At 45.4% G+C, this 10,806-nt stretch overlaps 1 protein-coding gene across 1 annotated transcript in view; it reads left to right on the top strand.

The window, feature by feature from the left end:
* The first annotated feature begins 1,473 nt into the window (after positions 1-1,473).
* CAPN13 (calpain 13) overlaps positions 1,474-10,806 on the top strand; it is a 47,741-nt gene continuing 38,408 nt past the window's right edge. Inside the window, exon 1 of the mRNA XM_058021171.1 lies at positions 1,474-1,710. Coding sequence (XP_057877154.1) covers positions 1,474-1,710 — 237 coding nt within the window. The remainder of the gene's footprint in view (positions 1,711-10,806) is intronic.

Genomic DNA, 10,806 nt, shown 5'->3' with positions numbered 1-10,806 from the left:
AGCTGAGGTGGGGAAATATCTAAAAGAGAAGTGCCATGACAATTCTAAAGAGAAAAGACTAATTGCAATAAGCTGCACCCTGGCCTGTGCTTATCGCACTGTGTTAGATAGTGCAGGGCAGCAGACAGAGGCAGGGGGGCAGGGAGATAAAGCAGCAGCTACCACAGTCACCCTAGGCTCGAAGCCAGCAGCCAAACCAGACAGTGAGCCTAAGCCACTGGCAGTTGCTGCAGGAAAAAAGCACACGAGCAAAACCAGTCAGCCAGTGACTGACGATGATGATCCAGGGGAAGGACCCTCAACACCAACCAATACAAAAGCCAAAGTTAACGCAACTGACACAGCATTGAAAGCCAATATTGAGTCTTATTCCCTGAAGGACCTTCATGGCTTACAGAAGGATTACACCCGATGACCTGATGAATCCATAATTAGTTGGCTGGTCCGTCTCTGGGATGCTGCAGGCAAGGCTACAATTCTGGATGGCACTGAAGCCAGGCATTTAGGATCCTTGTCACAGGATCCTGTCATTGACCAAGGAATGATGAGGGGGGCTAACCCTCACAGCCTCTGGGCACAGATCTTGGCCAGTGTAGCACAAAGATACCTGTGTGCAGATGATCTTTATATACAGCAAACACAGTGGAGACCATAGAGCAAGGGATCCAACGCCTAAGAGAAATGGCAGCGGCAGAGATTATCGTCTCAGATGATGTGACAATAGGAACCCAGGACAGGAACAAAAGTAGATCTTTGCTGGCATGACTCCTGCTGTGCTTTTTGATGCCTGTAAAGGGACAAAGCCCTCAACAGGGAGATTTTGGCTCCTGCATCCATCCCTAGCTGTGCCAGCAGGTGTATTAGCAGGTCTGTTCAGTACAGGGTTTCACTGCATGTGAAATGTTCAATATGTAATGTTCAATTTCCTAATTAAAATGCCCCTCTCTGTTAAATGCATTAACAGAGAGGGGCTCCACCCTGCTTCAGAGTGGAATACCTGGAGATGCCATGCAGGGACTGCCCATTTTAAACAGCAGTTTGTGCTCTGGGCACAGCTGTGATACCTGACCCAAAGATTCCTGGGTACCTGTGGGCATCATCCCTGCTCTCACTCCCACTCCCCTGGTGTGCAGCTCCTGTTCCATCCCCTGTGCTGGCTTATATTGCAGCTGTACCTCAGTGCTCACACAGCAGCTCACTAACAGCTTTGCTCTCTGTCCTCGGGGAAGACTCCAAATTGAATTTGTAGCACTGACAGCCCTGGTTTAAGATAAACCAGTCAGGATTTGACGACTGCTCCTTGCCCATGCATTTCCAGCTAATAAGGATTTTGTCACTGTGGCTGCCCTCAGCTTTGCAAGCTGCAGCTCCTGATGGGAGGGAGAGGGGTTATCCCACACACTCCTGATGCACCACTTTGGACTGGGAAACTAATGGCAGTCCCTGTCTTCCCCCCCACAGGAAAAGGGCAGGATGCTGGCCCCCAGCTCTGCTCCAATGCCAGAGCAGGGCTGGCAAACCTCAGGAGCCACAGGAAGCCCCCAGAACCTGAGGAAATTCAAGAGCCAGGACTTCAGAGAGCTGAGAGCCTCGTGCCTGAGCCAAGGGCTGCTCTTTGAGGATTCCACCTTCCCTGCCCACGTCAGCTCCATCGGTCCCAGCCTGCTCCCACAGGAGAAGCTCTGGCGGATCCAGTGGAAGAGGCCCACGGTGAGTTCCAGAGCTGGGGAGCTTGGGGGCACTGGTGGCCAGGGGCTACAGACCTGCACACTGGGGTGAACAATTTTAAAATTTTAAAAGTTTAATAGTAATGAAATGGCTATAAAAATAGTAATACAGAGCGATAAGAATTTGGACAGTCAGAGTTAGGACAATAAAAAAGGAAAGAATTACAAACATTTGGATGCTTTCCTCTTGAAAGCATGGGTCACTAACAAAGGATTAACCCTTAAAAGCAATAGCTCGTTGCATATTCAAATATCTCATACATGATTCAAAAGTTCTTTTCAAACAAAGGGTCTTTTCTGGTTATTGTCAACTTCCCCCCTCTCATCTTGTAAATCAATCATCTCAGTCCCCACCAAGTTTGGCTCTTCCTGATAAGGAGGCAATAATTCTTCTCTTGAAAATTTGTTGTCTTGTTGCTGTTATCTCTGGGCAAAGAATTTCTTGAGCTAGTTAGAAAAAGTATCTTACATAGCATAGTTTCTATTTTAATATTATGTTATGGTCCAAAACTATATTTAACACCCTACTGAAAAGGATTATAACTTTCTAACATAACACATATAATATTCATTTCAATATTTGTGAAAAGCCAATCATATAATATGCATTTTTCACACTGGGGTGGGAGATCTGTGTTGAGCAGGAAAGTAAACCTCAAGGGGAGCATTGGAAGCATAGTTGTAAAGAGGGATCCTAGCTGTGGGATGTGTGGAGGGAAGATAACATGTGAGAAACGATTGCTCACTTTTAAAAATTTTTAAAATTTCTTAAACATTAGCAAAGTTACAACAAAAGGAATAAATAAGGAAAAATTACAGCTCTGGCAGCACCTGTGACTATCAGCCATGTGCTTGTCTACAAAATGGATGCTTTGCTTTTTATATCTTTAGCCCTTCCCAAATTGTTGTCAGTCATTTCCTTCTCTGCTGTCCATTGGTGGAGATTACTTTCTTATATCTTGGTTGGTGGTCAGATTTTGGTAATAAACTGGTATTGTGATATAGGTGAGTAATGTAATAGTTGGCTCTCACAGTTGGACATAACAAATTGCTTTCTTTAAGCCCCCTACTGAGGCTATTAAAAGGGGGAAGAGAAAGAGCACTATGGAGAGATAAATCACAATAGCATCACTATGCATTTTAACATCTACATAATATCCATCTTAACTGTGAGAGCCAACTATTACATTACTCACCTATAACACGACATCTGCAGCATTAATGATTCCATTAGGTTCATTCTTGTAGGAAATTTTCTTCCACCTCTGAGTCTGACCAGAGCTACTGTTCCCACCTTGATCTGCTTCTAGAGGACTTTGTGCAAGGCTGAAAAGTTGTTAAATTCTGTTGAAGATCTCTGATTCCTGTAATCCAGGCAACTGACTCAGCAATACCTATTTTAAAGTAATTGGGACAAGGCAGGAGATGAAGTTTGTGTGCTGATTCCCAGTTGCCATTTAAAAGGCAGTTATCATCTGGCATATGGAAGTTTAGAATGGGAGGTAGGAATCACATGCTCAGCTCTTTTATCCCAGGACCTAATTTAGGAAATCTTCCCATGGTCCAACTGCTCTGTAGAGCACTGACTGCTGTGTGCCATTTGCTGCTGGTGCAGCTCCTGGATGAGCCATGTGCTGCCCCTTTTCTGGGTTTTGCTGAGCACACCGTGAGTGCCTGGGGCCTTTGGCTTCCCTGGGCTGGGACAGTGCCTCAGGGTATAGGGACAGTGGCTGTGAGACTGTAAAGAGACAGCATGGAACAACAGGAAAATATTTATTTGGATGGCAGATGGGTTAGGGCAGCAAGGCTGTGCTGGAGCTTGGCAGCGCGGTGGCCTTGGCGCAGCAGCAGCAGAGGATGCAGCCAGCGTGGATGTTGAAACTCATGGATCCCAGAAGGGAAGCAGAGCAGCCAGGACAGCCTGCAGAGCTGCTAAATGTGGGTGCCCACGTGGAAAGGCAGGAAACACAGCACATGGTAGGTGTGGAGGTGCTGGGTGCAGATACTTGGGTGTCTTCTGTGCAGGTGCCATGAAGAGATCATCGTCTTCTGCAGAAGCTGCTCCCACCACAGGCTGAATGTCTGGGCTTCTCCTTAGGCAGTTTTCCTTCAAAGTCTGTGTCTGGTGAGAGTGCAGCTGGTGCTGTGTTTTTTACACCAGCACTCTGCCCATGGGGTTCACAGCAGGTGGGAAAGTTGGTTGTATTAGGAAAGTAACTAAAAATGCAAAGGAGAAGAGTTAGTTGCCTGTTTCCAGTCTGAGAGAGAGAAAAAATAGGATAGCTAAGCATTAGACTCAGAAAAGACAAACACAGATATTAGAAAGGACTCTCCAGAGGCATTTTAAAGATGAATAAACTGGAATAAAATGTTATGATACAGTTCTCTTAAGTCTAACACCCCAGTTCTTTTACAGCAGAGAAGTGTAGGACTACAAAAGCATAAAAAGTGACTTAAAAACCCAAATACCACTGATTTTGAGGCACTGTGCTGTGGGATGAACATCTATCCCACTCTAATATCCTGAGAGTTATTTCATGTGGAAAGGGACTGATGTTCCTTGCCAAAAGCAGAATCTGCTGCTGCTGGTGCTTGAAGTTTGTCAGGTGAGGCAGGTATTGGAGAATTCCCTTCTATTTTGCTGAATCCATGAATACCAAGGTTCTGAATAAAAGTTTTTGTGCAATTGGTTTCAAAAATTTACATATGTCCTCTCCATCCCAGCACTTCCTTTCTGAAGAATTTTTTTACAGCAGCCAACAATTTTCCAGAGTGTTTTTTTTTTTTTTTTTTTTTTTTTTTTCAGGAAGGAGCAGGATCAAAATCCTTGGCTTTGCCAGAGCTCTCCTTCAAAAATTTAAACCATATGCCCATGGTCCAGGGTTCATGATGTGAACATTGAAAAAAGGGACACAAAAACATTGTGTCCCTTTTGTTCTTTTTTAGAGGCTAAAGCAACACCACCAGCTGCCTTTCTATGGCAAGGGACAAAAGTTGAGACTGCTGGCTCAACTGGGTCATCTGGAACAGGAACTAAGGGTTCCAGTGCTGAAGAAGACCCCAATTTTTTCCCCCTCAAAATTTTTGGCCAAAATTTTCACCTGCAGATGTCTCCCAACCATGCAGGCTTAACCTTGCCAGACAAGATGCAAGATAAAGGGGCTGAGGAGAGCAACCAGAAATTCTCAAATGTCACCACAACAGCCATGCTGTGTCATGGTGACATCAGAGTGTGGCCTCCCTTTCCTGACAGAATGAAGCAGGGGTAGAAGGTGTTTCTGAATTCATTTTTAGAGCTGCAGATGTGTGGAGTGAGGGGGTCAGGAGGCAAATAAAGTTGTGTTTGCGTTTCATAAATCCTGAAAGGCCAATGCTGTGTCCAGCTGGCTCTGGGAGTTGGTCCCCCAGGAGGAAGAGGGAGGTACCAGGAGATACCAGGTTGGGCAGCTTTCACCCATGCAGAAATGTTTGTACATTCTTTGTTCCTGGGCCATTGCAATGCTAACTCTAAGGACATGTGATCCCAGGTGTTTAAGCTACCTAAACAACTCAGCCCAGAGATACCTGTAATTTCCCCAAGAGAGACTGTTTCCAACCTGAATGCATCTCCCAGAGACTCAGTGCAGTTTTATCCTGCTGACAAATCATGGCCAATTTAACCTATGTCTGTGTTTTTTTCAGCCTCCACCATTAGCTCCCTCTGACATTAAAATAAATTTGTCTGTAATTGTACCTGTGACTGGCATCTCATTCCTAATAATCTCTTAGCCTCCATTTACTCTCGTGCAGTATCTGGTTATTTAAGTGGTAGATAGCAATTATAACTGCTGTCTTTGTTCCAGATCCAACTGAGCAGCTGAGCAACATGCTGCTTCTATTTTACCTTGTACATTGTCAAGAGAATTGCCAATTATGCTCAGAGTTTGGAGTCTTCATATCTGGGGGTAATGTATAAAGTGGAGAGAAAACAGCTTGGTTTCAGACAGTGACAGTCAGCAGTGACTGTCAGAAACAACTTTTTGACTTGTAAACTCATCTTGTTTAATAGGCATGTGCCTGAAAAGGGAGGGAAGGTGGATCAGGAGCACCAAGATGACATTTGAAATGTCACTTTTCCCAGCTCTGCAATAGTTACAGTTTCCCATCAGATGGAGACTGCTTCAGGCTGTGTTTGCATCCCCAGGCCCACAATCTATGCCCATTGAAATGTGAAATCTGTAACAGAGGTTTTGCATGTGGTATTTCAAGCATTACTAGAGGTCAGGCTGAAGGGAGCAAATACAGCAGGACCTTACAATTAACTATTCCTTTGGCTCACCAACAGTTTTGAGAAATGGAAAGAAGCTCTATTTTAGACTGAATATAGAATTTTCTATAGCTAGGCTTTTCTAAAGATCAATCAAAGGGAAATTCTCCATGAAGAATTATGTCAGATTTTGAAAACTGAGATGCTCCTTTTAAAATGTTCAGAACAATTCTTTTTCATTGTTTGCTGCTTTTCCTTCACACAAGCTATTGATTGGAACTGAGGAAGCCATGGAATGATTAACTGTTGCAGAATACGCATTTTTATTCAATTAATGTTCAGGCTAAAGATTTCTCTCTGTCCTGATCATAGCGCATCGTACTGTGCAGATGCAAAAGGAAATTGAAGGAGGATGGTCCAGATGACGTGAATTGTGGTGATGCTAAATGTGGAATGCTTTACTTCTGCTAACATTGGTTATATTTTCAGATATGATGTGTGTGAGGGGAGAGAGATTACCACCAGTGCACCAGTGCCTTGGCGCTGCACCAGGGCTCAGTATGGTGCCCATTGTAAATGTGAAAGATCGTCCATGATCTCAGTGCTTATGCCTTAAAAGAAGGCCAAAATGGGCACAGGGTGAAGTTGCTGAAGGATTTTCTGAAGGGTCTTCAAGGTGCAGACTACTCCTCCTGCTCTGCTCACCCTTGGTCTCCTGGGACTCTGTAGCTCCCTTGTGGAATGAGGGGATGCTGGGCAGGAGCTGGCATAAGAGGATCTGTCCTCCGATTAGCACAGACAGTTGTGTGTGGGGGCAGCTGGAAGAAAAGCTGCAAGGTGGCCAGTGGGAGTTTGAGGATCAGCATGGCAGGAACCCCTGAGTGCCTCTGATGTGACTTGTGGGGATGTGCCTGGTGGAAGGACTGTCTGAAAGAGCTGACAGGGGCTTTGTCTGCATCATCAGCCTGCTCAGAGCATCAGGGCGTGGGCTCCTTGGGTGCTTGTCTCAGGTATCTGGGGTCAGGTTGATGCCTCAGGTTTTAGCTTTTATATTTTTCAGAGTCTTTACCCCTTCAGTGTGTAGTTCTGAACTCCATATTAGAGGATGGTGAGCTCTCTTCATAGAGCAGGTAGACAAAACAATTCCTTCTCTAGCTGGGGACCGAGGACAAATGATCCAAGTCTCAGGCCCAAGAGCAGAAACAATGGCAGGATGAAGAGAAAAAACAAGAAGGATGGGATTTCATAAGCTATAACTGGACAATTAACTCAAATATGCAAATGGACCTGAACTTATAAAAGTGTGAGACCTCGTGACCATCATCCATTTTGTGCTATTTTGGGTTCGCCTTGGCTGGGCTCTTGTGCTGCCCAAGGTGGATCCATTGAGGCCTTTTAATAAATCCCTGCTTTATTCTTTAACTCCATCTAGCCTTTGTTCTAGGTCAGCCTTCACAAGGCATCAAGGGGATGAGAAAGGTAGTGTCCAAAAGATTCCTTGGATGGAAGGTGCAGAAAGAGGCAGTGTGAACTCAGGCAAGGGATTCACCTTGTTCTCATAGCAGAGCCCTGTGCTACTGCACTCAGCACCTAAAAAACATTGGAGAAAATTATACTCATGGAGCCAATGCTTGTTCTCTGGGAAAATAATCCATTATTTGAATCAATCACTTTGTAAAAGGGTTTGCTCATGTTTTTAATTCCCTTCCTCTGTCCCTTCCCAAAGAAAACATAACCACCTTTCAGGAGCAGAGTATCTATTGTTATCCTGCATAGCTTTTGGTGATTATTTGTTCCTTGGCCTGTTATTTATTTCCCAGAAATTTCCAAGAATTAGCATCAGCATTAAGGAATTTTGAATCCAGCAACTGACTTTTAAAAATGGACCTTTTAAAAACTTTTTTTGAAGTTAGCATCTTTCTGGATGGATAAACTGAGCTGGATTTCCTACTGGATCAGCCTTGGCCTGTCTGTAGCTGGAGGGGACTAAAAAACAGATTTCATTCAGGCAAGAATTTAGACAACAATTTGAAGTAAAACCAAAAACTTGTCTCTAATAGAAGAGAGGGAAAATAAATAAAAACATGGCAAAAACAAAAAGAAGAGGAAAAAGAAATGAAAGTTGTTACACGAGAGGTTTTAATGAGGGAAGTCAGGAATGTGTGGCAGCAAGGGACAGTGGTGTCCTGCAGGTCTGTCCCATTGGGGCCAGCAGTCCCTGGCAGGAGCCAAAGCTACTCACCAGCTGCTTGTGCTGGAGCTCACAGCTCCAGCCCTTCCCAGGAGGCTCTTGGATCCTGTTCAGTGTTTCTCCGTGATGAAAATCAAAATCAGTCCACCCTGTTCCTCTGAGTGTGCGTGTGCAATCAGGGTGATTGAACAGGAGCAGCATCCCCAGGCTGCACTGCCTCGGCCCTGCCTACTCAGCTGATTGCACCTGACCTCCACTTGGAGTTCAACCCTGAGGGCTGGGGAAGCTGCTCTGCATCACCAGCCATGACATCTGTCCTTCTGCAAGGTGGGAAATGTTTGTTAGCATCGTATTTCCCGACTCCATTGATCTTTGGGGAGAGCAGGTGGTGATGGGGAGTTTGTGCATCCTGGGTAGGTTGGAAAGCAGCGCTGCTGTGATGGTTGTTCACTGCCCTGATTCCCTTCCCAGGCTGGGGTGTCTCAGGCAGGACCACGTGGCTGTGTTGGCTGGAGGGTAGTTGGTAACACCATGGTACTTCCAGCTTTTGCTGTATGATCCCAGGGGGAGGTTCCAAGACCTCCAAGGAAACTCAAAGGCTGCAGGTACCCAGGACTGCTTCCCTTGTGCGCCTCCTTTGTCTTTGCCTCCTTTATTTTAGCAATGAACCACACAAAGCAAACAGGTTTCAGGTAAAACCCAAGCTGGTTTCTGTTTTTTGTCTGGTTGTTGACACCAGTCCATCCTCCAGCAGGATTTGGCTGTGACGTTTGTGGGCTCCACGCCTGTGTGAGTCTGGTGAGCTCATTCTTCCGATGCAAAAGAGAGCTGGAGCAGAGCATGGCTGCTTTTATAAGCAACAAATGCATTTGTATTGAAATCAGGCAATTAAGAATTGAGCTATTCTGCTGTAAAGCAGGGAATTGAGTTCTGTCGGTACAAGCAGACCCCTTGAGAGTAGTCTGATTTTTCCTATTAATTTTGGCTTGCTCAGTTATCCTCTCCCTCTCCAATCTGTCGGAGACAAGTCACTGCATGTCAGATCTCTGGTGTGGCTCAGCACAGCTTCTATTGTGTGGGTTGGAAAAGACCTTTAAATCAGGGAGTTCAACCATTATCCAGCACTGCCAAGCCATCTACATGTCTTTTAAATACCTCCAGGGGAGGTGACTGTGAGCAGCCAGTTCCAATGCTTGGCCACCCTTTCAGTGAATGAATTTTTCCTAATATCCATCATAAACCTACCCTGGCACAATCTGGGCCATCTTGTCTTGTTCTATCACTTTTTACCTGGGAGAAGAGACTGTAGCCTGGCTACCACCTCCTTTCAGGCAGATGTGGAGCCTCCTTTTCTTCAGGCTAAAAAAACCCAGCTCCCTCATTTGCTTCTCATAAGCCTTGTGCTCCAGACCCCCCAGTAACTTTGTCCTTTTTTCTGCCTCCCCTCCTTATCCAAAGTGTCTTATTTCTGTGGAGGTTTCCTGTGGTTATGGGATGTATGGCAGTGGTGTGACTGACCCCTCCTCAGCCCAGGGAACTGTGGTACAGTGTTTATTTCTTAATCCACAGCAACACTATTACAGGCACAGCAGTGCTGCTGAATTAACATTTGTCCAGCTGAGAACAGTTTGGCTTTCAATAAATAGCAGCCTTTTTATTTGTCATAATTTGTGTGTGTTGAACAGGGAGCACCATTACTCACGATGGCAGGGATGTGTAAGGATGGTGGAGCTGCAGCAGCGGGGAGCAACAAGAGTGTGGCTGAAGGGAAAGATCTGTGAAAGGAACAGAAACAGGGCTGGGATTTTATTTTAGGGTTAAGGTGGGATGACCAGGAGGTGACTCTGCAAACAGCTCCAGCCTCTTAACCCTCAGTGGCCTTGTGCCTGCACTCAGGATCATGCTGGGCTAGAAGAGAAATGTGGGGGAAAGTGGCCAGCACTCAGCCAGAGCAGCCTGCAGCCAGACTGCCCAGGAAATCCCACCTCAGGCTTCCCGTTTTTTACAGAACAGTTTGACTGTGTCCTTTGCATGTCTGCCTGTGGTCTACACCTACACTACACACCTCCAGCTCCTTCTGGGGACTTGTTCTTCCCTAAAAATTTCAAGCAATTATAAAAAGAGCTTTAGAGCTAAATGCATGTACAGGATACTTTCTTTCCACCTCAGATTAATTCTCTATCTTGCCCTTTAGATGAACAGACCATGCTCTAGAGGATGAACTGGCTTGAACTTGAACTTCTCTTTCTTTTTGAATACATAATGAAGCCTTCAGTGGTCCAGGGAAAGCCAGTGATGAGAGCTTTGTCCTGGGGGGATGAGTTCAGGCAGAGTGCTTGCCTTGCAGCCCATATGGTTGCCTTCACTGCTGGGCTCATGGATACTCTGAGAAGAGACACGTGGCTCCCTGAGCTCCCTCTTCTTCCCCCTTCCAGCCAAAAATGAAAAGTCTCAGTGAAAATGCCACAAAGCCTCATCATTTCTCTGTGAAACGGGGCACTGCTTATGGACAGACATGTAGTTTAACCTGTGGTTCCTCTCTTTGTCATGCAATTTGAGCAGTAGGAAATAGTGAGGCTTGCACATTTTGTGTAGTGGTAACTATGTGTTCAGCTGTATTTTGCAATAATGGACAATATGGT

Source organism: Melospiza georgiana, chromosome 3 (assembly GCF_028018845.1).
Source record: "Melospiza georgiana isolate bMelGeo1 chromosome 3, bMelGeo1.pri, whole genome shotgun sequence".
NCBI classification, from domain to species: Eukaryota; Metazoa; Chordata; class Aves; order Passeriformes; family Passerellidae; genus Melospiza; species Melospiza georgiana.
The sequence above is the reverse complement of the archived record's forward strand: the minus strand, read 5'-3'. Positions and strand labels throughout refer to the sequence as shown.